Genomic DNA, 24,832 nt, shown 5'->3' on the forward strand with positions numbered 1-24,832 from the left:
TTTGGTGGAGAGCTTTTCATCACTCACTGTCTGTAGCAATGCAGTTGAAGCAGAAACATATTCTTCAAGATAGTACTTGCCAAGTTTGTGGAGAAGAAACATAATCAGTGGAACATCTCATTTTCAACTGTAGAGTAAGCAAGGAAATATGGGATTTGGCTCCGGTAATCAAACCATCTTCCTTTCAACTTAATCATCAGAGCATTAATGAAATTTATATGTCCTTTGTGGAAGCTAATCATCATGAAAAAGATCACATCCTCTTTTTCCACCTGCTAGGATGGCGAATCTGGAGCAAAGAAATGATGTCATTTTTAACAATACTAGATGGCCAATTCCGCAAATAATTCATAAGACGATGGTGGATTTTAAGTTGTGGAAGGATGCAATGATGGCAAATGATCAGCAAATTCATCAAGCAGAACGTAGTAGAAATTATGAGCAAAGAAACGAGAATTCTATTGTAGCTGAGGATGTTCATCACAATTCACAAGCAGCTAATCGTTTCTTTTGTTGTGTAGATGCATCCTGGATATCTTCATATCAAAAGGCAGGCATAGGATGGATCTTATATAACAGTGGCGGTCAACGTTTGCTTTGCGGGTCTTCTGCAATAGAACCATCACAGTCATCCATAGAAGCAGAGGCTGAAGCTCTCAGAATGGCGGTAATTAACCTTCGCAGACTTGGGTACAAAGGAGTAACAATATGTGGCGACTTACAAGGACTTTATGTTCCTCTTCAACAGACCCAAAGTCTACTCAGCTCACATGAAGGCCATTATCTACCATGGGCGACGTTTCTATATGATATTCAGAAATTGGCTACTCAATGTGACTTTACATTTAGGAAGGTTAATCGTGCAACAAACAGAAATGCTGATGATTTAGCAAAAAAAGCTAGGATAACATTGCAAAATCATGTAATTAAATGGCTGTTGTAAGGTTTTTTTATGAAATGAACAAATTGACGAAAAAAAAAAAAAATTATCTAGCACTGAAATTTTATGTGAACTAAACTTTTCATTAAACCAAGGTTTATCCTTTTTAATGAGTGTACTGAAAATTTGCGTCTCCATTGGCAAAGAACTTGGATAATGGCAAGCCGCTCGGTGAGGAACAAAAAAAAAAGGCACCAACTTTTGTCTTTGAACGGACCTACCATGAACCTGATTCTCTCCAATCATTTTCCTCCTTTTTAATTGTTTTGATCCTACGATGCTCAAAAGTCGTAGTAATCCACTATTTGTTGGAAGAAGAAACAGAGTGGGAGAGAGAGAGAGAGAGTGGAAGATGTTTCATTTCTAAAATCAAGATTCATCATCATTCATCACCAGACACAAGAGTTTTGAATCATTTGACAAAGCCTGCCACCACACGTTCCAGTCCATACAAAAACAAAAACTTGGGTTTTTCAATTCCTATCTCGCTTGGGTCATTTGTCTTTCACTTGCTCGATCTTATGTCTCTGAGAAGACATCGGGTTTCTTTAGATTACTAGCTTTAAACCCATACGCATATGTTCGAATCTGGTTCTGTTTCTCTGGTTTATGCTTCACGAGATTGAGTTTCTTCAAAGTTCAGATTTTACTTTTTTTTCCCCCTTTTTTCCTGGAATTCTTCTGTATTACTTTGCTTCATCTTCACTATTCCCTTCCTCTTTTCTTTTAAATATTCTATTTTTCCGAGGGGTTTTCTTGTTTCTGACAAATAAAACCTTTTCTTTTCTCTCTGCTGGGAAATTACAATAATCAATTATCTTTCCTGAGTTTTATGACAACTCAAGTTGTCTTCTTGTTCAGAGTTCTGTAATTAATTGTATAATACTGATAAGTTTAGTGTTCTTTTCTTCTTTGTTCCTAACTACTGTTCTACATTGCTTACATTGAGCTGTCGTCGTCTCCATTTCACTCCCACTTCCTCTTTGTTTTTTTTAATTCTGTCAGAATTTGGATCGCGTTCAGGTCAGCTGAGAAAAATGTTAATTTCAGCTGAAAAAGGAGAGATCTTGATCTCTCAACCTCTGGTTAGCTCAATGTCAGTTCCTGAATCTATTGAATCGCCACAACCTGTTCCTTTGGTCTACACCGATGTAAATGTTGTTCCGGAACATGAAAGAAATGAGCTTGAAAAGTCAATATCAAGCCTCGAAGGTATCTCCTCTAGTTTTCTTAACACCGTATTTGTTCAAAGTATTTGATCAAGAAGTTTGGAATGAACCAAGCTCGAGTTTAATTTGATCTGGGTTGGTATTTACAGGGGAAGTTTTGGAATTGAAGTTGAAGCTAAAGTCTTTGGATGAAAAGAGAAAGGGAGTTCTGAATAAGATTATAGACACTAAAGGTTCTAACTCCACAATGTCAAAACCTAGTTTTGAAACTCCCTTTTTGGGTTTAAATTTGATTGTTATCTCAAGGATTGGCTTCAATTTGCAGGAAGTATACGTGTGTTCTGTAGAGTTAGGCCATTTCTATTGACAGAAAGGAGACCGAATAGGGAACCCGTTTCTTTTGGACCAGACAATGTTGTTGTTAGATCTGCAGGAGCTCGAAAGGAATTTGAGTTTGATAAAGTTTTCCATCAATCAGCAACTCAAGGTTAGTGTCCTGTTAGGCTTTAGCGATTCCCTTCTTTTTGTTATCTTAGCTTTCTGTTTCCTTCCAGTTGTGAGTAAATGAGGCCTTCTCCTGGTTGAAAAAAAAAAACTATGTAGAAGACGTTTTCGGAGAAGTAAAACCGATTCTTAGATCTGCCCTTGATGGTCACAATGTATGTGTCTTGGCTTATGGTCAAACGGGGACAGGAAAGACTTTCACCATGGTTAGTCATTCTTGATACTCACTCAGATTTTATTGGAACATTGGATTCAAAGAGTTGCTTTTTTTTTCTAAGCTAAGGAAGACTTTGTTTTTTTTTTTTGCCTTGTTTAGGATGGAACAAACGAGCAACCAGGCCTTGCTCCTAGAGCTATTAAAGAGCTTTTCAATGAAGCTTCAATGGATCATACACATTCCGTGTCTTTTACGATGAGTATGTTGGAAATCTACATGGGTAACCTGAAAGATCTGTTGTCTGCAAGACAGCCTTTGCGATCAAATGAAGCCTCAACTAAATGGTAAGTAACCAGCTTTTGTATCCAAAGGTTAATCTCTAAAACCACACAAACATTCTTCTAAGTACCTCCTCTTGTCTGCCTGAACTTTATTGCAGCAACCTCAATATTCAAGTAGACTCAAAGGGTTCGGTCGAAATTGAAGGTTTGACCGAAGTGGAAGTGCATGATTTTACAAAGGCAAGATGGTGGTACAACAAAGGAAGACGAGTCAGATCAACTTCTTGGACAAATGTGAATGAAGCTTCGAGCAGATCTCATTGGTAGGTTCCTGATGGTTTCAACTTTCAACTGTATTTGTCAATTCTCAAAGCATATGTTATTTCAGTTTGGTAGTTACCCTTATGCAATTAGCTTATCCTCTAGTTTAACAAGGATTACGATCTTTCGTCGTGGGGATGCTGTGGGGTCAAAAACTGAAGTTAGCAAGCTTTGGATGATAGATCTCGGGGGAAGCGAGAGGCTCTTGAAAACCGGGGCAATAGGGCAAACACTGGATGAAGGAAGGGCCATAAACCTCTCACTTTCCGCTCTTGGAGACGTTATTGCAGCTTTAAGAAGAAAGAAGGGACATGTTCCTTACAGGCAAGCTCTCAGCTTTTCTTTTCTTTTCACACACATATACCATTGAAGCAGAGACATATATCTGGCAGAAGTGAGATAGATCTCGATTTGGTCATTGCTACTGAGTTTTAACTTTTTCTTTTCCTTGGTTGCAGAAACAGCAAGCTAACTCAAATCCTTAAAGATTCTCTAGGTAAAGGCATATGGTTGCTTATAATAATACCTTATAAGTCTTTTATTTGCTTTCATGAGTTTTAATGGATATGTGATTTAACCTTTTTAGGTACTAGATCGAAGGTTCTTATGCTTGTGCACATAAGTCCACGTGATGAAGATGCGAGTGAAACAATTTGCTCTCTGAACTTCACAAAACGTGCGAGAGCCGTAGAGTCTAACAGAGGATTAACAGAAGTAAGCACATGTACTCCAGTGTTTTTCATTTATATCCATTTCACTGATTGCTGAATGTTTTCATCGTCATTGCTTAGGAACTTCGAAAGCTAAGAGAAAAGAAAATATCGGAACTTGAAGAAGAAATGCAAGACATTCAAGAAAGTTTCAAGAAGATTAAAGCGCGGTTACAGGAAGCAGAGTGTCTGCTTAGTGAAAACAAGAAACTCTTGTGGACCACTAGTGATAATTATCAAGAAGACATCGAAAAGAAAGTTCTTTCGCCTTTAGATCATTTAAAAGATACCAATGCAACCCCAAAATCATCTGATAAACTTGTCAAAATAAGCAAGAGTTCTGGGTTTGTCCCACGTTTCATGAATTCAACTGTTGCCAGTCGCATAAGGCAAACAATGTCAGAGAAGGAAATCAATGCAAAGCCTCAGAGCATACGATCAGTGGCTAGAAATCTTGCTCACTTCTCCACTTCTCAGTCACTTAGCCTCTCTGACTCACGTAGTAGAGGTCTCCTTCGAAGATCATACACAAAGCCTCTCCAAGCTGCAGCTAATAGTGGAACACCAGAAACGCCTAAAAGGGATATCAAACAGAGAAAGAACATCGATGATACTTCTTCGCCAAGGAGCAAGATGGTTACTTCATCAGATCCAAATGTGAGAGCTAAACTTTGTCACCATAGGCGAAGAATGTCAAGTTTGACATGATCTAACAGCGATCAATCAAGAAACAGGTCTTTCTTCTTTCTTTTCCATGTCTTGTGAATGCTCAAGTTTATTATTTTTGTTTTTCGGAGTTCTGGTTTGAGCCCGAGTAAGGTGATGGTTCAGTTGTGATATTAGGACCATTTGGCACTTGTGGATTGCAGTTCTGGTTTTAAAAGGACACAGCCCTCAAGTTACTTCTTTTTTTTTTCTTACATCTGAGAGCTTGCCTATATAATGTTTTGTTTGTGACTGTTCCTAAAATCACTCTTTGGTTTGGTGTTAGCTTGATTTTGTATGATGTTCACAGAAACTGGATCATAATTAATATTCCAGATTCTATCTTCTTTGGGGGTTTCAAAGAAAGAGAAGTGTGTAAAGGTTTTGCGGGTTTTGTATTGTAATCTTTTGAAGTTCCTAATGTTACAATGTAGTTGTGGTTCTGTAACAAGTATTTATTTATACTCTTTGATACATTAATGGATAACAATAGTAAATTTCTTTTACACTCTTTAATTTTTTGTCGTCTAAAAAACCCATTGTTCTTGGTTTCACTCATTAAAAAAAAAAAAAGAGAGTACGATAACAAAAAAAAAACTAAAAAAGAGACGAAGATCTATTAACATTGAAACCAAACCGCGTGGTTTCACTCGACCGGTCCGGCATTCATGTTGCATTAAACGGATCAGCCTAATAAAACCCGGTTTGAGCCGGTTTATTTCCCATCGTTCTAAAATCTGTGAGCTCCAGAGATTCGTGCATTAATGGCGATTTTATCGTCGTCTTCTTCATCATCATCAGCCTCGGCGATGCAGAAAGGAATTGTTGTTACTATACCAGTTCTGGTTCTAACTGCATCGTTTTCTGCGGTTCTCTTCTTCATCATATCGTCTTTTCTGTCCTCCTGCTCATGTCCGCCATCTATACCGTTACTTAACGACGCTGTTGTCGCTGCCGTCGACGGCGGCGATAAGAGGTCGGAGGAGAGGATTTCTACGTCGCAAGAGGATATAGATTGGGTTAAAGACCTGATTAGATCGAACGGTTTGCATATGCAGGAGAATGTTCTCCGGAAAGGGATCAATCCTCGCACAAGGGAACAACAACTCCAAGATCTGATACAGTAATCATATCCACTCTCTCGTTTCGTTTTGATTCAAAATCTCTGAAATCAAACTGATTCAAGTGTTGGAAGCTTTTACTCAGGAGCTTTGAGATTTTGATGCTTGCTTCCTTAAACTCGATTATTGACTTATGGGTAGAGAATTTTCTAGCTAGAGCAAGAGGATCAGAGTGTAGAGCTTGTAACTCACTTTTCATTGATTGTTAGTGTGAATCTTATACATGATATCGTGCTGAATCTAGAGAGATACATATTTAGGAATATTACTAATAATAACCACCATATTTGTGTTTAGAACTTTGGTTTGGCCATCCATTGTGTTGTGTTCTGTAGATTAGTCTCATGAAAGTGCAGGCTCTTTGGATAATATCCTCTGACAAAGAGTTTGATCTTTCCCCTCAAAAAATTGATTTTTTTTTCTTCTTTTGGCAACACTATCTCTCTGGCTGATTTTTAGTAGTTGGATCTGGGGGCTTTCTATATTGGCATATCCTTACTAAAATATAAACTTTTTTGGGATTCAGGTACAAAGGTATCTCGCACTACGAAGGAGATGAAGCAACCAACCACACAGCTCTTCCATGCCCTGGCGAGTTACTTGTTGAGGAGCATCACAGCAACTACGGTGAACCCTGGGCTGGTGGGCGTGACGTGTTTGAGTTCTTAGCTGAAGCAGCGCAGCTAAAACGCGATGCTAGAGTCCTTGAAATAGGCTGTGGTACGCTACGCGTTGGTTTGCATTTCATCCGCTATCTCAACCCCGGGAATTTCCACTGCCTTGAAAAGGATGAGCTTTCTCTAATGGCTGCTCTAAGATACGAGCTCCCTTCTCAAGGTCTTCTGCATAAACGACCTCTTATAATCAGAGGAGAAGATATGGAGTTCAACAAGTTTGGTTCAGGTGTGGCATATGATCTGATATACGCGAGTGCAGTATTCCTGCATATGCGTGATGAACTCGTCTGGACTGGACTCGAAAGGCTAGTAGATAAGTTGAAGCCTCACAAAGGGAGAATCTTTGTGTCACATAACATAAAGTTTTGTACGCGTTTAGGAGGAGACAAATGCACAGAGAGATTAGCAAGCCTAGGACTCGAATCCCTCGGGAGACAAACACATGATAGTTTGCTGTTTAATCACTACGAGATCTGGTTTGGGTTTAGGCGGAACAAAGGATAAAGTTGTATGATTGATTCCACGGCATGTGATTGCTCCAACCTAAGAGGACTGGATCAGTTTTCTTCACACAGAGTTTTACAGATAGTTTGTTGATATGATGATGATGTCTCTGGACCAAGAGAATCTCACAAAGCAGTCAAGTACAGAGCCTCATGTATTGATATACTAGTCAAATGATTTGAGATGGCTATATTTTTTTGATTTGTTTGTTTCCAACAGTTGTATTGTTGTGTTTTGTAATTCTTTTTGTTTGTAATTGAAATATTAATTTGACGTTAACTAATTTATACTGTGTAACTGTTTTGGTTTTATTCTCTGACTCTTAAATCTCAATCTTAAAAAACATCATTTGGATTTCATATATTTTTGCACAAACAAAGCACTTATAGGAATCCAGTTTTGTTAGTGGTGGCATCCATGATGCTTCTTACATACAGAGATGTCTACCATCTTCAGAGACCAGTTATTAACGAGGTTCCAACTTTCATGGACATTATGTGGATGCTTAATGGGAAGATAATATTTTTTCGTTGCATCCACATAACAGGAAGGTAATTCTCTTCGTTGCATCCACATAACGGGAAGGTAATTCTTTTTGTTGCATTTTATAAGAATTACCTTCCTTTTAAGCATCTACATAATGTCTACGAGGGGTGGAACCTCGTTAATAACATCTTAGGCCCTTTGAAGATGGTGGACATCTCTATGTGTGTAAGAAGCATCATGGATGCTAGTTTCCATGCATGTCAACTATAATATTGAAAATACTTAACAAAATGTTAGAATTGTCCACTAACAGGATTCTTATAAATGCTTTGTTTGTGCAAAAATATATAAAATCCAAATGATTTTCATAATGACATGTCATTGCTCGAGGACTGGATCGATTGTCTTAACACAGAGTTTTGAAGATAGTTTGGTGATAATGATATGATGATGTCTGTGAACAAAGAAAATCTCACAAAGCAGTCAAATACACGAGGTTTATGTATTAAATGATTCGAGATATCTATATTTTATCTATTTGTTTGTATCCAAGAATTTGTGTTTTGTAATTCTTTATGTTTGTAATTGGAATATTTTTTTTTATATAATTTGACATCAACTAATTTATACTGTGTAACTGTTTTGGTCTCCGTCTGTCTCTTAAATTTCAATCTTAAAACTAATTGAGTAATTTCAGTTAGCCCAAGAAAAATATTAACTAATTTCATGAAAGCCATTTGAAGGCACGTGACATGCGCGTGCTTAAGATACCCACAGCTCGAATCTGACTCGTTTTATGTTTTTTTTTTTTTTGGCTAACGCAAAGATCTTACTTTCGATTTCGATTTCTTCCTTCGTTCTCAGTTCGTCTCGATCGGAGCTCTTCCGATCTCGATGCTCAATATCCCAATTCAGTTATCTTCCTGGTAACATCGAAGTGGCGCGAAACCTTTAGCATCGGAGCTGCTCTTCAAAGTAACGAAAATGGCTCTGGTGGCGGCGTTGGAGGCGGATCTTCGCGCTCTTTCCGCGGAGGCGCGGCGGAGGTATCCCGCCGTGAAAGATGGAGCAGAGCACGCAATCTTAAAGGTTAGACTTTCCCAGAGTAATGTACATGTCTGCTGTGCGAGCTTGGATTCACTGTGAACATGGTGATATGATGGCGCTTTCCAATTTGGTGTCCGTTTTAGTTATTTTTCACTAACTGAACACTCTACGATTGAATGTGCGTCCGATTCATCATGTGAAGAGTGGCTTATTTATGCATATTTCTCTATGTTCTCACGATAGTTTAGAGCGGCAGAGAAAATGATCGCTTTGGTTTTATGGAAAATTTGATTTTTTGACACTCTTTTCTGCCAAATCTAAGAATAATGAACTGAATGAGGAGTATTGACTTGCTTTCGAATGGCTCGACAGCTATCTCTGTTTTCTGCAACTTGGGTTTTATTTTTAGAATGTAGTTAGTGAATTGAATTGTAAACAGTTCATGCAGTGAGACTCAGTTTATTGCCTGTAAAATAGCGGACTTTATGTATATTTTGTTCTTGTTTCAGCTTCGTTCGTCATCGAGTGCTAGTGATCTTTCAAGCAATGAGGATATACTTCGGATCTTTCTGATGGCCTGTGGAGTCAGGAATACAAAACTTAGTGTTATAGGACTTTCGTGCTTACAGAAGCTTATATCTCATGATGCAGTTGAACCATCATCTCTAAAGGAGATACTTTATACCTTGAAAGATGTAAGTGAGAGTTTCTGTAACTTCGCTTAACTAACTAGAAATTTTCTGTATTGCAACGCAAAGCATTTGAATTTACCTGAGGATTGAGGTTCTGCTCTTCATGTCTTTCATATTTTTTTTAGACTTCCAGTTTTGGAGATACCTTTTGACAAACTGAAGTCTTTCTGATACATAAAAGTTTCTGCTAGAGACATGCCTTCTTTTGTTTTTAGTATGGAAAAGGCGAAATAGATTTACATTTACTTGATAATTTTAATTGTAAAATGCTACCTAACGTGGTGTTTCCTTACTCGCAGCATTCCGAAATGGCAGAAGAAAATATCCAACTAAAGACTCTTCAAACTATTCTAATAATATTTCAATCTCGCCTACATCCAGAAACCGAGGTGAATACGACAAGCTTAGTCTAGTAAGAATAGAAGTCTAACGCAAAACTGCTGGTAGACTAAATTATTAATTCAACCTATAAATCATTCCTGATCCTGGTCATTGGCGTAAATGAAAGTTAGATGGTTTTATGCATATGATAGTAGAATGCAGATTCAGGAAGTTGTTTTTTTTTTCTGGAGTGACCTGTTAATCAAGACCAGGAAAACCAAACCAAACTGTCTTGGGCTAATGTAAACTTATTAGTTCTCCATAGATCTGCTTTCTTATGATTTTGCTACTCTTGAGGCTTTAGCTTCTTTCTTAATTCCAGGATAATATGGTTCTGGGACTAAGTATTTGTCTCAGGCTTCTTGATAACAACCGACTTCCTAGTGTTTACAAGTAAGTTGCTTTCATGCGAATCATACCTCATTACTCATATAGTATATTTTTTCTTTAAACGTTTTCTACTTTATGAAAATCTAAAACCATGGTTTTTTTTTGGTCCCTCAGTACTGCTGCAGCTACTTTCAGGCAAGCAGTTGCATTGATTTTTGATCAAGTGGTTTCGGCTGAGTCCCTTCCTATGCCTAAATTTGGTTCAAGCAGTCAAACAGCAAGGACTGGCTCAGTTACTGGCGATTTGAGTCAGAATATCAGTAATTCAGAGTATGTCAGTCCTGATCATATCTGTCTGACTTACTCTTTTAGCTCATTTTTTGCACTACTGTGAAGATATATATATATATATATATATATATATATATATATATATTATGCTTTTGTGGACTTTTTGTTAATTTTATACACAGTGGGTGATGCAGTCGTTATATGCTGCTTGATTTGTGTTTTTCCTGATAAAAAAAAAATTAAAGACATAGGCTCTCCATTTAACACATTTGGCATTGGTGTTACACTTATTTAATGGACTAACAGAAATATTAAAGCAGGCCCTTGGAGAAAGATGTTATCTCTGGTCGATTGACAACGAGGGACACCCTGAGTGACACCGGTAAACTTGGTCTGCGGTTGCTTGAGGACCTGACAGCCTCAGCTGCAGGTGGATCTGTATGTGTTAATTCAACTATATTGACACTGGTTCTGTATCTCTTCCCCAGCCAAGTGTAGTTAAAGGTTTGTTATATTGATGCTTTTACAGGCAGCTTGGTTGCATGTTACTTCTCTTCCAAGGACCTTTTCCCTTGAACTAATTGAGTGAGTTGGCAAGGCTTTTTAAGAAATATAGCTGCACATGTTGAAATGGAATGAAAAACATGTTTTAAATGCACGAGTTCTCAATTTACTTTGCAGGTTTGTTTTGTCGAACTATATCTCAGTTTTTAAGATACTACTTCCCTACGAGCAGGTAATGCAAGGCTTTTACCAAGTGGGCACTTTTTTTTCATCCTTCCATTAACATGATGACCTATCTGTTAAAATTTTCCTGTTTAATCAGGTTTTGCGTCACCAAATCTGTTCCCTTCTGATGACATCACTTCGGACCAGCTCAGAGGTAAAATCATGCCTCACTGCCTTTGTATCTTTGTATACTTCCACGGGATCTGGAATAAAACCTGGATTAGCATTAGAGCATTTACTCATGGAATTAAGTTTGGTACTGCTCAGCTCGAGGGTGAAATGGTTGAACCTTATTTTCGCCGGTTGGTGCTGCGTTCAGTTGCTCATATTATTCGACTGTATAGTTCGTCTCTTATTACAGAATGCGAGGTACAGTATGCACAACTTAACTAACTTTTGTGCTATTGACTGCTAAGAAACAAAGGCAGAAAACATTTCCATTTCTCTGTGTGCAGGTGTTCCTAAGTATGCTCGTGAAAGCTACATTTTTGGATTTGCCATTATGGCATCGCATTCTTGTTCTTGAGATTTTGAGGGTAATTAGTACAGTCCATTATTACTACTTGCACATGTATGTACGACAGTATATTTGTGCTCAATTTCTTTTCAGTTAACATTTCTAAGATCTCTTGTGTATGTGCATTAAATAGGGTTTCTGTGTTGAGGCAAGAACATTAAGGATTCTTTTTCAGAACTTTGATATGTAAGGCTACTTACTTCTACTTTTTGTCCTTGTGATCACTGTTGTAAGTTGAAATATTTTTTAAAGCTTAAGAGTTTTTCATGTGGTTCTATCCAATTTTACTATGAACTTTTGATAAAGATTGTAATGCTATGTCTTATGACTTTGCTACAGAAGTTCTCTGTTCCTCCTGTTTTTTTCCGGATCATGATCCTTATGTGATCTAATAGTAACTTTTTCTTTCAAGGCACCCAAAAAATACAAATGTTGTGGAGAGCATGGTCAAAGCGCTTGCTCGAGTTGTTTCTAGCATACAGGTGGGTTTGTAAGGCAGGTCGCTTGTTATGTTTTCTGTAGTCTCGATTTGCTTGAGTTCTCGTAGTCGATATTTTAACTGTTTACCAGGAAAGATTTTTTAGAAGAAATTCAGTAACATGGCTTAATTCTGTAACATGACTTAATTCTCGAGTTGTTTTCCTTGAAAGTAGTTTCAGGAGACGAGTGAGGAAAGTCTAGCAGCTGTTGCTGGGATGTTTAGTAGCAAAGCTAAAGGTGATTAATTATTTTGTTGCTATTTGATTATTTCTTTCTTCTACGAACCTCAGAAATCAATAAATTCTATTTTATTCTAATGATGTAATTATAAATACTTTCCCACTTCTGTAGGGATTGAATGGATTCTTGATAATGATGCTTCCAGTGCGGCTGTTCTCGTTGCGAGTGAAGCTCATGCAATAACTTTGGCAATTGAAGGCTTACTTGGAGTTGTTTTTACAGTCGCCACATTAACTGATGAAGCAGTTGACGTTGGGGAGGTAATCGATTCAGGGTTCTCCTCCGCTATACCAATTTCTTTGCCTGCTTGTCTCTTGTTTTTAATACTTTCCTTTCTACAAACCACCAGCTTGAATCCCCCAGATATGAGCATCATCCTTCGTCTGATTATACGGGGAAAACCTCACAACTCTGTATCTCAATGGTAGATTCATTGTGGTTGACTATACTTGACGCATTTTCCCTTATTTTATCAAGGTATAATATAGCACTTTGGCCCGACTATACATTGACTCTGAAGAGGCGAACACTGAGTACTTTGTTTAATCTAATTGTTCTTGAAGGTCACAAGGAGAGGCAATCGTATTGGAGATACTGAAAGGATATCAAGCATTTACTCAGGTAAATGCAAACCAGATTTCAAATTTTCCATACGTGACGAGGCTGCTAATTGGCGATGTGCGGAATAAACATGTCCCTGCTTTACACTTTTTGCATTGCAAACCTTATGTTGTGTACCTATGCAGAAGAAATGATTGGTATCCTTATAATTTTTTTCAGGCATGTGGCGTTCTTCATTCTGTAGAACCCTTGAACTCTTTTCTCGCATCCCTTTGTAAATTTACCATCGTTTTGCCAACTGATGCCGAAAGAAAAAGGTACCTTAAAAATTTTGTCATAGAGATCATGTCAAAGCTACTTAAATAATGCTAGCCGGTTAACTTTTGGCGACTTCATTTGTGATTTCAGCAGCCTTGTACAGTCTCCTGTGTCTAAACGATCTGAAGTACAGGTCGATCAGAAAGATGTCATTGTCCTGACACCCAAGAATGTTCAGGTATTTTATTTGATATTCTTTATACAATATCTCATTCTTTCATACATGCTGATCTTAAAAACAAAAATCTCCGTAGCATCCATTTAAATTGATTTCATTAAACGTGCTTGGCTGACAGGCCGTCTGATTATTGTTCAGGCATTGAGAACACTTTTCAACATCGCTCATAGGTTGCATAACGTATTGGGCCCATCATGGGTGTTGGTGAGTGTTGTGCTTTAAGTATGTTCAAGTAAACTATCTCATGATAACAGGAAATTCTAAACAAATTCAGGTTCTTGAAACTCTGGCCGCCCTAGATCGAGCTATTCATTCTCCACATGCAACGACCCAGGTAGATTTGGCAAAAACCCCGTGCATAATATAGCTTCTTCTTTTTTTATAGTTACCTTTACCTTAATACTCTGATATGTGAATACTCGTACGAAGATTTTAGGGCAATGTAACATGATCTTTTACTTGTAGGAGGTCGCAACTGCAGCCCCAAAACTTACCAGAGAGCCTTCTAGGCAGTACGCTGATTTTAGCATTCTCTCTTCTTTAAATTCACAGGTAAGCTACATTAGATTTTCTTCTATAATCTATGCCCTTAGATTGCTCTCGTTAATTTCTTCTTGTTGAGATATTTTTCACTAGAGTTACTTTTCTCTAGTTTGTTTGGAGATAACTTGATCTGAAATTTCTTGTTCTTGACTCATTGCTTTCATCTTTCAAGCTGTTTGAGAGCTCGGCGCTGATGCATGTGTCTGCTGTTAAATCACTTCTTTCTGCACTCCACATGTTGTCCCACCAATCCATGACAGAAACTTCGGGCAGTGTTTCATCAGCTTCAAGTAAACAAATTGGGAGCATCAGCTTTTCGGTGGACAGAATGATATCTATTCTCGTAAATAATCTTCACAGTATGTTCTCTATTGATTTTTTAAGTCCATCTTTAGAGTATAGTCTACTGATTTTCTAAGTCCATCAGCTTTCACGTTGTCGTCTAGTATATTGGTCCAGTCTCGGGATCATTTTGTTTGCATCATTATGATTTTTCTTCGTATGATAGGGGTGGAACCACTATGGGACCAAGTAGTTGGCCACTTTCTTGAGGTGACGCAAAATTCAATATTCTGTTAATTTGCAGGGGTATCCTGACATTTGTTTTGGGCTTTTACTGACACTTCAACTGCATATTGCAGCTCGCTGAACATTCAAATCAGAACTTGCGAAATATGGCGCTTGATGCTCTGGATCAATCCATATGTGCTGTCTTAGGTTCGGAACAGTTTGGAGAAGATCCGCCCAGATCAAGAGATGCAACTCTGGATGTGAGATCTTTCTTCATTTTCCTTGCTTAGATTCGAGAGTTTTCCATCTCATGCCAAGAAAGACCTTCATTTGATTGTTCTCCTCTTTTTCTTGTTCTTCTCCCTAGGTAGAATCAAAGTCAACTGAATTGAAGTCAGTTGAATGTGCTGTACTATCTTCTCTTAGGCTTCTTTACTTTTCTGCTCAAAAGGCCGATATTCGAGTTGGGTCCTTGAAAATTCTCCTTCATGTACTGGAGGTATATATACGATATGAAAATTCAGAGAACAAGCATTGTTTACCCCTAATATCTAATGTTTTGTTCCTCTATTATTCTTATCTCATCAGAGATGTGGGGAAAAGTTGTACTATAGCTGGCCAGGAATTCTTGAAATGTTGAGGTACGTTTTCGGGATTTGTTCCACGTATGTGAAATTGAATTTCTTATTCATTTGCTGATCATATTCCTCGCCTAATTTCTTAAGGTCTGTTGCGGATGCATCAGAGAAGGATGTGGCAACCCTTGGGTTCCAGGTTAGTAAAGGATGGTTGCCCTGGGTTCGATAAAAGTTAGGGGCATTGTATGACCTTAGTCCATCGCTTACTGATGCTCTTGTGAATGATACCTTGTATGTTCTTCCCAGAGTCTCCGGGTTATTATGAGTGATGGACTTCCCACTCTTCCGGAAGACTGTCTCCATGTGTAAGATCTTCTTTCAGTCTTAATTACTATGTTTCTTATTTTACTTGTTGATACGGGAATGGTAGTTAATGATGTTAAAATATCAGGTGCATAGACGTTACTGGAGCTTACAGCGCACAGAAGACTGATTTGAATATAAGTTTGACAGCCATTGGTTTGTTGTGGACTTTGACTGATTTCGTGGCAAAGGGGCTCCACCATGGGTCTCTAGTGGAAAAGGGATCGGGTAAGTATGCAATTATCACCTGAAGAGAAACAATATATATATATATATATATATATATATATGTGGATTTAGTAAGCTGTGCTATTCCTGCAGAATCCAATAGTGTTGATCCGACTCCACCGCAAACAAATGGTGAGGACAAGGAAAAGGATACAATTAGCAATTTCAACAAGCCAGATGATGATTCTCGAATACAAGTAGTCAATCATGAGAAATTGTTGTTTTTAGTCTTTTCGTTAATTCAGAAACTCGTGGATGACGAGCGACCAGAGGTAATCGTCACAAACAACCATTTTCTTTTTTAGTGTTCTTTTTTTTTTTAACTTTGTAAGTTGGTGCCAATCGATCTTATTTTCTCATTGCTGCTAAAATTTCCAGGTAAGGAATTCAGCTGTCAGGACGTTTTTTCAGATTTTGGGAAGTCATGGGAACAAACTTTCAAAAAGCATGTGGGAGGATTGTCTGTGGAACTATATCTTTCCCATGTTGGATGGCGCCTCTCATAAGGTGAGGACAGTGATTCAGTACATTCATTTTAAGAGACTCTTGTGACAGGTGAATCTTCTTTTTTAGGCTGCAACATCATCAAAGGACGAATGGCAAGGAAAAGAAATAGGTACTCGGGGAGGGAAAGCAGTGCACATGCTTATACATCATAGGTGACAAAAGGAATTCTCTATGCGTGGAAGTTTTTTGCATTGTCCATCTCGATCTGATAGACTTTAATACCTGAATAACTTATTTGCTTCAATATTTTTACCACTCTTCCTACCATATAACCTTGCCGTCTACTTTCTGGTTTGCAGTCGCAATACAGCCCAGAAGCAATGGGATGAAACATTTGTGCTCGTCCTTGGAGGAATAGCCCGCCTCTTCCGATCCTACTTTCCTCTTCTTGAAAGCTTACCTAATTTCTGGTCAGGTGAGTGAACTGTGATTTGCTTGGACTGCAATCCTTACGGTTTAGGAAAATCTGAAAAATCGTGGAACTTCTATGTATGTAGGGTGGGAGTCTTTGCTTGCTTTTGTTAAGAATAGCATTTTCAATGGAAGTAAAGAAGTTTCACTTGCAGCGATAAATTGTCTACAGACAGCTGTTGTGTCCCATTGTGTCAAGGTAACAGCACAGCTACATGAACTATCTACGAGCTACTATTGACTTTGCCATATCCATATTTCACTCTTTTTTTAACTTTCTTATGAATCAGGGAAACTTGCAACTCCGATATCTTAATTCGGTTATGGATGTGTATGAGCTTGTTTTCCAAAAGTCTTCGAGTTACACAGGTGACACAGCAACCAAGGTGAAACAAGAAATTCTGCATGGTTTAGGTAATTCATTCATTTTTTCTATGAATTCTCTACAAGTTAGAAGAGTCTTTTCTGTTGACTTAGATGAACACTTTCAATGAATAGAAATGAGATTTTCTCTGCTGTAACACTTGGATCTTACTCTTTCCTCTTTCACTCTGGTCCACTGTTTTGACAGGGGAATTATATGTGCAATCACAGAAGATGTTTGATGATAAAATGTACATGCAATTGTTGGGAATTGTAGATCTTGCTATAAAACAGGCCATAATAAGTAGCGAAAATTTCGAAGCCGAATTTGTAAGTCTGTTCTCCCATCATTTATGTTTTACGTTATTCCTCTTAAGTACTCAGTTTCAAAACTTGGCTTCCTGCGTCCACCTTATGCGTATTACATTTATGATTTCAAGGGACATGTCCCCCCTGTACTACGTCATGTTTTGGAGATCTTGCCTTCTTTGGGTCCTCCTGAGCACCTTTCATCAATGTGGCTGATCCTGCTAAGAGAGTTTTTGCATTATCTTCCACGGGTTGATTCTGCACTGCCAAATGAGGAAGGTGAGATTGAGCAGAGCACCACAGGTCACCGTGCAAGTAAGTACTTGATGTTATTTTACTCTTAACAATTGTTAATTTTGATATTCGATTATCATTTTACCCCAGGCAGTGAAGTATCGGAACATAAAGCTGATGGTTCTTCGGACAAAACAATTCCAACCACAAGAATTACGAGTAATATGTTTGCAGAAAAGCTGATCCCTGCTCTGGTGGAGCTTCTCCTTCAGGCTCCTGCAGTTGAAAAGTATATCCTGTTTCCAGAAGTCATCCAGAACCTGAGAAGGTAAACTTAACTCTCATTAGATGCCGTCATTGTGCAGGTGCCGTGGCTCTTCTCAGCTCAATGGTCTCATAACATAAGTTCAAAAGGGACGCATAGGGTTAATTGGTTAACCTGTTAGCTTGTATGGTCAACCCAAACCTCCCTTCCCTCTCCCAAGTTCCACATTCCTTCCTAGAATTGTAAAAAGAAAAGTTCCTGAATTTTTTTGTAGAGTCGTTGAGTTACCATGTGTTTATACTATGTCCAGTTGTATATGGGAAAGTGTGTGCAATCAACTTATCGAATCATTCTGTTTTTCAGGTGCATGATGACAAGACGAGACAATCCAGATGGCTCACTCTGGAAGGTAGCAGCTGAAGGCTTCAACCGTTTAATTGTTGAAGATGTGAAAATATGTTCAGTGGGTGGTGACTCAGACCTGAAAATTAGCAAAACTGCTCGAATACGCATTTGGAAAGAAATTGGAGATGTCTACGAGATATTCCTTGTTGGTTATTGTGGACGTGCACTTTCTTCAAGTTCTCTTCCTGCTGCAGCGCTTAAGGCCAATGAAACCCTTGAGATGGCCTTGTTAAACGGTCTTGGTGATATTATTCTTAAGTCGACCGTTGATGCACCCCGAGAAGTGAGCAGCTTGGATTTCAATGTAAACTGTTCTCTGTTATCCTAATGTCTTGATTTTTAATATGTCCATATCTTGAATCAATAGGTCCTGGAGCGGCTTGTTTCAACCCTAGACCGCTGTGCATCACGTACATGCTCATTGCCTGTTGAAACTGTCGAGCTGATGCCTGCCCACTGTAGCAGATTCTCCTTGACATGCTTACAAAAATTGTTTTCCTTGAGCAGGTAATCTCGCATTGAGCATGTCCAGGATCATTAGCCTATTCCTTTGCTTTCGTGCTTGCTTCTTCTGCAAAGACACTAGCATCTCGTACTAAATAATGAGTTTCTCCTCGACTTTAGTTGCATATTTTGCATCAAACACATATTAATAATAGGCATAATTATACGTAATTGTGTTATACATACCATAGAGAGAGAGAGAGAGTATTCATTCCTACTCCCACGTTTAACATACCGACATCAATAAAAACTTTAGTTTCAGCTCTGAAACGGAGAACTGGCACTCAACAAGAGCAGAAGTGAGCAGGATCTCTATCATCACGCTAATGGAAAGATGTGAATTCATTCTGAGTAGATTTTTAATCGACGAAAATAATCTAGGTAAGGGTTTCATTTTCTTATGAACCCTAAAGTGTTCTTTGCTTGCCAATCTCTTAATCTGTGGTTATCTTTTGGCAGGAAACCGTCCAATCCCAACAGCTAGACGTGAAGAGATTATCTTTGCCCTCCAAGAACTTGACCTCCTCACCATTCATCCCGAGGTTGCTTCGGTACTTCCATTGCAACCGCATATGAAAACCATCCTACGCGAAGATAACCGTGACACCCGTACACACCTACTTGTCCTTTTCCCCTCACTGTGCGAGATTGTTTTATCAAGGTAATATCACCACTTCAATTACATTTTCTTGTTTGATACACACCCTAATGGTGTTCTTGATATCTAAAAGTGTGACAAATTCTATGTATGGTCCCTAAAAAGTCGGAAATCAACCCATCGTTTTAGAAAGGGAGTAGAATCTGTTACTAAAAACATGCAAGACCCTATCAAATATTGATCCTGAGAGTTCGGCTTTTGGCAGGGAAACGCGGGTGAGAGAGCTGGTGCAAGTTTTATTACGAGCAGTTGCGACAGAGCTAGGTCTGGAAAAGGTTAGCCTATCTAGTTGATGGCAATGTTACTCGGAAGATTTGAGCTTCAAACTTTCTCTTACAGTAGATCCTTGGCCGTGCCTGCTTTATTAAAGTGTAAACAATGGCCTTCGGCCACATTTTGTAGAAATAATTAAGAGACTTTTTATCAAATATTTTTGTGCTAAATGCTTCAGATTTTGAAGTAATGTTTGGTTATAGTCTTATAGAGTCCAATTATATTTACGTCAACAGAAACATACATCAATGAACATGCTCTCATTTTTTCTTTTCTTTTTTACTCAACTATTTCATGAATACTTATAAAAAAATAACCTGATTTCACGTACAGTAGCTGATCGTTTACTTGTGTATTTCATTCTGTTCTTCTTGGATATTTATTGGACTAATGTAGCTTACGTCTATTAGAAATTGGTACAATCAAAATCAAAGATAAAAAAAAAAAACTTCAAAATCTTATATACATCAACAATATATACACACATATAATTTACTTTACAAGGTTGGCTTCTCTAAACCATTACGTAGTTCCCAAGAAAGGAGAATGGTATCACTTGGCCTGATTAATTCGAGCAGCTGCAGCAACAGAGGCGGCCACGCCGGTAGGGTAAGTAGTGAGATGTGGATCGTTCCTCATCTCTGCGCCTGTCACTCCCTCTGCGTCTTTCCTTGTTGCTGGTTTGTCCGATGGTAATTTGCTACTCGCTCCCTTTCAAAACCATTCGTCCACACAAAAAAAGGTCAAAACATAATACCAATATTGTTACTAGTCAGGTCACTACTTGCAAACAAAAGAATACATGTATCAACGTTTTCAAGGAAAGACCAGCATTGGAATGTAGCATTTACTCACAGTGAGAACCTCGGCGAGCGTTGTCTTGTCGTCGTCTGAGGTGGCTCGAGCGTTAAGAGTAGCAGCTGACTGAGCCGACGCGGCAACACCGCCGGGCATGATGTTGGTCCGTCCGGTGGCTCTAACCTCAGCCGCTTGAATAGCAGCTGCGTCACTCCACTCCACCGGCTTATTCCCCGCCGTGAGAACCGCCGCCTCTAGAGCCTCTCCGATCGTTATGCATCCTTCCGATGCCGGAGGATTGCCTACCACCTTTTTCTGGTTTAGTTCTCCCTCCGCCTACAAATTTATAGTTATATATGGTTCTATTTACTCTGATTACATAAATACACCATGTTTTTGACTTTTGATAGTCATACATATATGTTGAATATAACACGTATAATCATCAGATTATATATATATATATATGGACCTGTCCACCGGAGACCTCGGCGACAACACCTTTGTCTTTGACCTCCGCCGCGTTAATGCCTCCCTCCGTCGCCGGAATCTTTTCAGCACCTTCTTTCACGTCATAAGTTTTAGGTTTCTCCAGCTGTTCTTCGCTCATTTCTTTTTTTTTTAATTCAACCTAAATTTCTCTCTTTTCTTTTTATTCTACACAATCTATATATATTTGTAATGTTCGGTAAGTTATATAGTCTTTGCACGAGCCGTTCATTTCTGGAATCCTCTTACTTAATAACAACAAGGGTTCTCCTCGACTTTCTCCCTCCTAATTTAGCCAAATAGAAAAACTTTCATAATATTCGGTTCGGTTTTAACTTAACCATTCTATTTCGATTGAACCGAATATATCCTCCGATTACGTTTCGCTCGGACAACAAAAGACAAACCCCGACAATCAGTTAACCAGTTACACTATCCGGTTTAGTTTACTCGATCAAATCGGTTCGGGTCTTAATTAGGGTTCCAAAGTTGTCAGCTTCACTTGGTTCTTCTTTCATCTCACACCTCTGATTCAGAAAATCGTGAAAAAAAAACATCCTCGAGCTCGTCTCCTTTTTTCTCCGTATCGCCGACAATACTCCGTTGCTGTTTCCGTCTCAAAGGTTTTCTTTTCTTTCTCTCCCTCTCTGTTTCATATATCAAAGGTTTTCAATTGAATATAGTGCTTGCTCTCTGATGCTCTTCTCGTCTCTGAATTTTTCACTCGTCGGAAAACTCTGGAATCTCTCCAAAAGGAAAAATCAAATCTTTATGTTTAGAATTTTTCTTGGTTAGCTCAGTGACAACCCATAGCTGAGCAAACATTCAAAATCGGTAATTATCAAAGTGTTTTTGTTTGATCAGTAGAAAGAAGAAGGAGGAGGAAGGGGATCAATGGAATCGAGACCCAGTGGACCTGTGGTGTTGACGGCGGAGGAGGAAGCTGTTCTGAACGAAGGAATCGGTTTGATACTTTCACGGTGGACCGCCATGCGAGCCGCTGTCGATAACGGCTGGGGCGGCCGAGATTCTCATGAGAAAGCCGAGCGCACCGTTTCCAATGTTCTTGATTATTTCATCCATCTAAAAGGTGAATCTTTTATTTCCTCTGGTTCAAATGCAATTCATTGTTTGATCATTGATCCATAAACAAACTTGGTGTGGTTCCTGATTAGTTTCATGGGATTCTGAATTTTCGAATAAAGATGTTGGCTTTCTGATTCTGCTTCCTTCTTGTTGTATATTCCTTGTTTTCTTGTAGATCTATCGACGGACTTTGACGGATTAGCTGACATTCTAGAGAGTGGTCTTTCTGAGCTTAATACTGTGGCTGAGGATGGAAGCCTCGAAGAGGTATTACATTTTATTCTTGATTTTAAGGCTAGTTTCTTTTATTTTTTTTGGGAATACTGATAGTGTTTCTTTGGTGATGCAACTGAAGGTGACAGAGACGCTACTAGATTTGTATTATGAATGCCTCGAAGGCAACTTCCAAAGGGTTGAGAAACTGAGAGCGACTAGCTCTCAGACAAGTGCAACTGTTGTCAAGGTTTGTGTATTGTCAAGCAATTCTATCTGGTTTCCTTTCTTTCTATTGTTTGCATCTTAGGTTGAGTCACCAATCCTTAAGCTCATCCCAAGCCACATCTTGGCTGTAGTGAAAACACGCATGAGATGCGGATTAGATTCCATATATTTACACTAGTCTGTTTGATTTTCATTATTTATAGAGGTTTGGCCATTGTGAGGGTATTTTAAGTGTTATACATTGGTTTTGGTTCCTCCTATCTATCTAGGTGGGATTATTTCTGAGAGTTAGAATTGAGGCTCTCTTGGAATTGCAGGTTTCAAACGGTAACGATGAGGATGATGAGGGAAGCGATGATGAAGATGAGGATACACACCTGAACAATGATCAAAGCACAGACATGATGGTGGATGCTTCTGAACACTGCTCAAACCGGAAACCAGAAGCCATGCCAGTTGATGAGCCAAAAGCTGATGATGGGTGGACTGTAGTTCCATGTAGGAAAAACAAGGGCAAGAAAAATTAAATGGTTTAGGTTCCCAAGGTGTTTGTGTAATCTTCACAATTTTGGGTTGTTTTGAGTTTATAATAATAGATGGATAGTAGTATGAACTGTATGATTTATAGATTGCCACTTTCTAAACAAACTCAGAAAAATGAGTGTTCTTGTTCTTTCCCATATTACTCTGCTTCAGATTCTCATTCACTTGGAAGGATTCTCATGCAGACCAAAACATTCTACTTGACATGTATGCGGGAACATAGATCAAACCAAAAATGTTCAACAGAAAGCATCAACCAAAAGTCTTTGGATCATATAGATGTCTCTATTCATGTTCTTTATTCTGTTTTGATTCATAGGATGAAGAAAGAAAAAACATACACAAGCCAATCATGCTTGATGATATACTTCATCATCGAAAGTGAAACTGTTATAGATTTTACAATGACCAAGAGTAATCAAACCGTAATCTTGGTACAAATATCTCTTACCAAACCAAACCGAATCACAAATCGCCACTCATTCAATCTGTAAATTCTCTGCTTCATATCTAACAGAATCGAACAGTTTAGTAGATAAATAACGTTCTCCTCCGCTGGGAAAAACCACCTGCAAACCAGACGAGAACCGGGATATTTAATAAAACCAGTTTGATTTCGGTTTTAAAGTCAAAGCTTATGGTTAGTGAGAGACAGAGCTTTTACCGCAATGAGTTTCCCTGAGTTTTCTGGTCTCTTTGCAACCATTAACGCAGCCGCTGCTGCAGCTCCAGAGGATATTCCCACCTGCCACATGAGTGATCACACTTAACCACAATCTCCTGTTTTCCTAATTTCTGGTTTATAACAAGAAAACCCAATTGTACCAGTAATCCTTCTTTGAGAGCAAGAAGCTTGGCTGTTTCAATGGCTTCCTCACCAGTCACCTGAATCAATTTTGAATGCAGTTCTCAGAACAATGTTTCAAGATCGAGAAGTAGATAATCTCGGCTACTTACTTGAATGATTTCATCAACAACGCTTAACTCCAAATTGGTTGGGATGATACCAGAGCCAATTCCTTGGATCAAATGTGGACCTACAAATATTGAAACCAAGTATTACGTTTAGAGATAATCAAGAACTCAGATGAGTTTTATTGACTTCACCTGGTTCTCCTCCGCTGAGTACAGCACTTTCTGTAGGTTCCACCACACAAACCTATTTGATCAAGATTGTAACACAAATTACATTATAAAAAAAAAACGGATTCTTACGGTTGGTTTTTCAAGAAATAGTGAAAGTATATGAACCTTAATGTCTTTATTCATCTCCTTGAGGAACTTGCCTACTCCAGAAACAGTTCCACCAGTCCCAACACCAGCAACCAATATATCTACTTTCCCTGCTGTATCTCTCCATATCTCCGGACCCGTTGTTCTGTAATGAATCTGCAAACAAAACACAAAAAAGAAACAAATTTGGATTCAGCCAATATAAAAGAAAAAACAGAACACTCAGAATTTACACTGGTGGATGTATATAAGAACCTCTGGGTTTTCAGGGTTTATAAACTGGTGTGGTATGTAACCACCAGGAGTTTTGCTTAATATCTCTTCAGCTTTCTCCAACATTCCTTTAATGCCTATGTTCATATCTGTTAGATGAAGCTCTGCACCTAATGCTCTCAGAATGATTCTCCTCTCTAAGCTCATCGTTGAAGGCATCAAAAGTATTACTTTATAGCCTCTTGAAGCACCGATGCTGGCTAAACCAATCCCAGTGTTACCACCCGTTGCCTCAATCAATGTACTCTAATAAAAAATAAACAAGAAGTCAATTCCATAAAGTTGTAGACGATAAAAATAGAAAGATTCTATATATGGTTTTTAAAGCAACCTTTCCTGGAGTAATCAATCCTCTGTCTTCTGCATCTTTGATCATACTGTAAGCGATTCTGTCTTTGATGCTAGAGCAAGGCTCCATCATCTCAAGCTTGGCAGCGATACGGGCCACACACCATCCACAACTTTGATTCAGATACACA

General features: G+C 38.6%; 6 protein-coding genes across 13 annotated transcripts in view; 4 read left to right on the forward strand and 2 right to left on the reverse strand.

Moving 5' to 3' along the window:
* Positions 1 to 1,179: 1,179 nt before the first annotated feature.
* LOC18012543 (kinesin-like protein KIN-14U) lies at positions 1,180 to 4,991 on the forward strand. Of its 3 annotated transcripts, none has more exons than XM_024151237.1 (10): positions 1,180 to 2,152; positions 2,259 to 2,342; positions 2,435 to 2,596; positions 2,716 to 2,819; positions 2,930 to 3,114; positions 3,210 to 3,374; positions 3,478 to 3,696; positions 3,831 to 3,868; positions 3,959 to 4,086; positions 4,164 to 4,991. In XM_024151237.1, the coding sequence occupies exons 1-10, from the start codon at positions 1,978 to 1,980 to the stop codon at positions 4,788 to 4,790; spliced, it is 1,887 nt and encodes a 628-aa protein (XP_024007005.1). In that variant the 5' UTR covers positions 1,180 to 1,977; the 3' UTR covers positions 4,791 to 4,991. The 3 variants fall into 3 exon arrangements, with proteins under 3 accessions (XP_024007005.1, XP_006394995.1, XP_024007006.1); XM_006394933.2 differs by having other exon boundaries at positions 1,182 to 2,152; positions 2,713 to 2,819; XM_024151238.1 differs by having other exon boundaries at positions 2,044 to 2,152; positions 2,664 to 2,819.
* Positions 4,992 to 5,539: 548 nt separating this feature from the next.
* LOC18012544 lies at positions 5,540 to 7,401 on the forward strand. The gene is made up of 2 exons (XM_006394934.2): positions 5,540 to 5,910; positions 6,435 to 7,401. Exons 1-2 carry the CDS (start codon positions 5,552 to 5,554, stop codon positions 7,087 to 7,089), a joined length of 1,014 nt encoding a protein of 337 aa, XP_006394996.1. The 5' UTR covers positions 5,540 to 5,551; the 3' UTR covers positions 7,090 to 7,401.
* Positions 7,402 to 8,455: 1,054 nt separating this feature from the next.
* On the forward strand, positions 8,456 to 19,744 carry LOC18012464 (protein MON2 homolog). Of its 5 annotated transcripts, none has more exons than XM_006394935.2 (44): positions 8,456 to 8,664; positions 9,132 to 9,317; positions 9,614 to 9,703; positions 10,018 to 10,088; positions 10,200 to 10,355; positions 10,637 to 10,754; positions 10,846 to 10,901; positions 10,998 to 11,052; positions 11,143 to 11,199; positions 11,313 to 11,414; positions 11,501 to 11,581; positions 11,696 to 11,748; positions 11,975 to 12,044; positions 12,216 to 12,279; positions 12,394 to 12,542; positions 12,632 to 12,759; positions 12,846 to 12,903; positions 13,063 to 13,160; positions 13,252 to 13,339; positions 13,478 to 13,543; positions 13,614 to 13,673; positions 13,805 to 13,891; positions 14,055 to 14,241; positions 14,391 to 14,434; positions 14,524 to 14,652; positions 14,760 to 14,891; positions 14,981 to 15,033; positions 15,118 to 15,166; positions 15,277 to 15,335; positions 15,422 to 15,561; positions 15,655 to 15,833; positions 15,940 to 16,068; positions 16,135 to 16,220; positions 16,368 to 16,483; positions 16,566 to 16,678; positions 16,770 to 16,893; positions 17,051 to 17,172; positions 17,283 to 17,466; positions 17,536 to 17,713; positions 18,014 to 18,338; positions 18,423 to 18,562; positions 18,816 to 18,940; positions 19,019 to 19,220; positions 19,423 to 19,744. In XM_006394935.2, the coding sequence occupies exons 1-44, from the start codon at positions 8,560 to 8,562 to the stop codon at positions 19,508 to 19,510; spliced, it is 4,902 nt and encodes a 1,633-aa protein (XP_006394997.1). In that variant the 5' UTR covers positions 8,456 to 8,559; the 3' UTR covers positions 19,511 to 19,744. The 5 variants fall into 5 exon arrangements, with proteins under 5 accessions (XP_006394997.1, XP_024006733.1, XP_024006734.1 ...); XM_024150965.1 differs by having other exon boundaries at positions 18,822 to 18,940; XM_024150966.1 differs by having other exon boundaries at positions 17,283 to 17,430.
* Positions 19,745 to 19,990: 246 nt separating this feature from the next.
* Positions 19,991 to 20,937, reverse strand: LOC18012465 (late embryogenesis abundant protein 47). Its single transcript, XM_006394937.2, has 3 exons — positions 20,761 to 20,937; positions 20,346 to 20,624; positions 19,991 to 20,201 (listed from the first exon to the last, which is right to left on the reverse strand). The coding sequence occupies exons 1-3, from the start codon at positions 20,896 to 20,898 to the stop codon at positions 20,043 to 20,045; spliced, it is 576 nt and encodes a 191-aa protein (XP_006394999.1). The 5' UTR covers positions 20,899 to 20,937; the 3' UTR covers positions 19,991 to 20,042.
* Positions 20,938 to 21,254: 317 nt separating this feature from the next.
* Positions 21,255 to 22,984, forward strand: LOC18012527 (pre-rRNA-processing protein TSR2 homolog). Of its 2 annotated transcripts, none has more exons than XM_006394939.2 (5): positions 21,255 to 21,400; positions 21,642 to 21,867; positions 22,039 to 22,130; positions 22,219 to 22,326; positions 22,622 to 22,984. In XM_006394939.2, the coding sequence occupies exons 2-5, from the start codon at positions 21,672 to 21,674 to the stop codon at positions 22,829 to 22,831; spliced, it is 606 nt and encodes a 201-aa protein (XP_006395001.1). In that variant the 5' UTR covers positions 21,255 to 21,400; positions 21,642 to 21,671; the 3' UTR covers positions 22,832 to 22,984. The 2 variants fall into 2 exon arrangements, with proteins under 2 accessions (XP_006395001.1, XP_006395000.1); XM_006394938.2 differs by having other exon boundaries at positions 21,284 to 21,400; positions 21,645 to 21,867.
* Positions 22,985 to 23,083: 99 nt separating this feature from the next.
* Positions 23,084 to 24,832, reverse strand: part of LOC18012609 (bifunctional cystathionine gamma-lyase/cysteine synthase) — a 2,064-nt gene continuing 315 nt past the window's right edge. The window contains exons 2-9 of the mRNA XM_006394940.2: positions 24,685 to 24,832; positions 24,336 to 24,599; positions 24,099 to 24,236; positions 23,955 to 24,006; positions 23,805 to 23,884; positions 23,673 to 23,732; positions 23,512 to 23,592; positions 23,084 to 23,416 (exon numbers count right to left, since the gene is read on the reverse strand). The exon at positions 24,685 to 24,832 is cut by the window's right edge and continues 18 nt beyond it. Coding sequence (XP_006395002.2) covers positions 23,327 to 23,416; positions 23,512 to 23,592; positions 23,673 to 23,732; positions 23,805 to 23,884; positions 23,955 to 24,006; positions 24,099 to 24,236; positions 24,336 to 24,599; positions 24,685 to 24,832 — 913 coding nt within the window. The 3' untranslated portion in view covers positions 23,084 to 23,326. The remainder of the gene's footprint in view (positions 23,417 to 23,511; positions 23,593 to 23,672; positions 23,733 to 23,804; positions 23,885 to 23,954; positions 24,007 to 24,098; positions 24,237 to 24,335; positions 24,600 to 24,684) is intronic.

The sequence above is a fragment of the Eutrema salsugineum genome, unplaced genomic scaffold (genome assembly GCF_000478725.1).
Source record: "Eutrema salsugineum unplaced genomic scaffold, Eutsalg1_0 scaffold_6, whole genome shotgun sequence".
Lineage (NCBI taxonomy): Eukaryota > Viridiplantae > Streptophyta > Magnoliopsida > Brassicales > Brassicaceae > Eutrema > Eutrema salsugineum.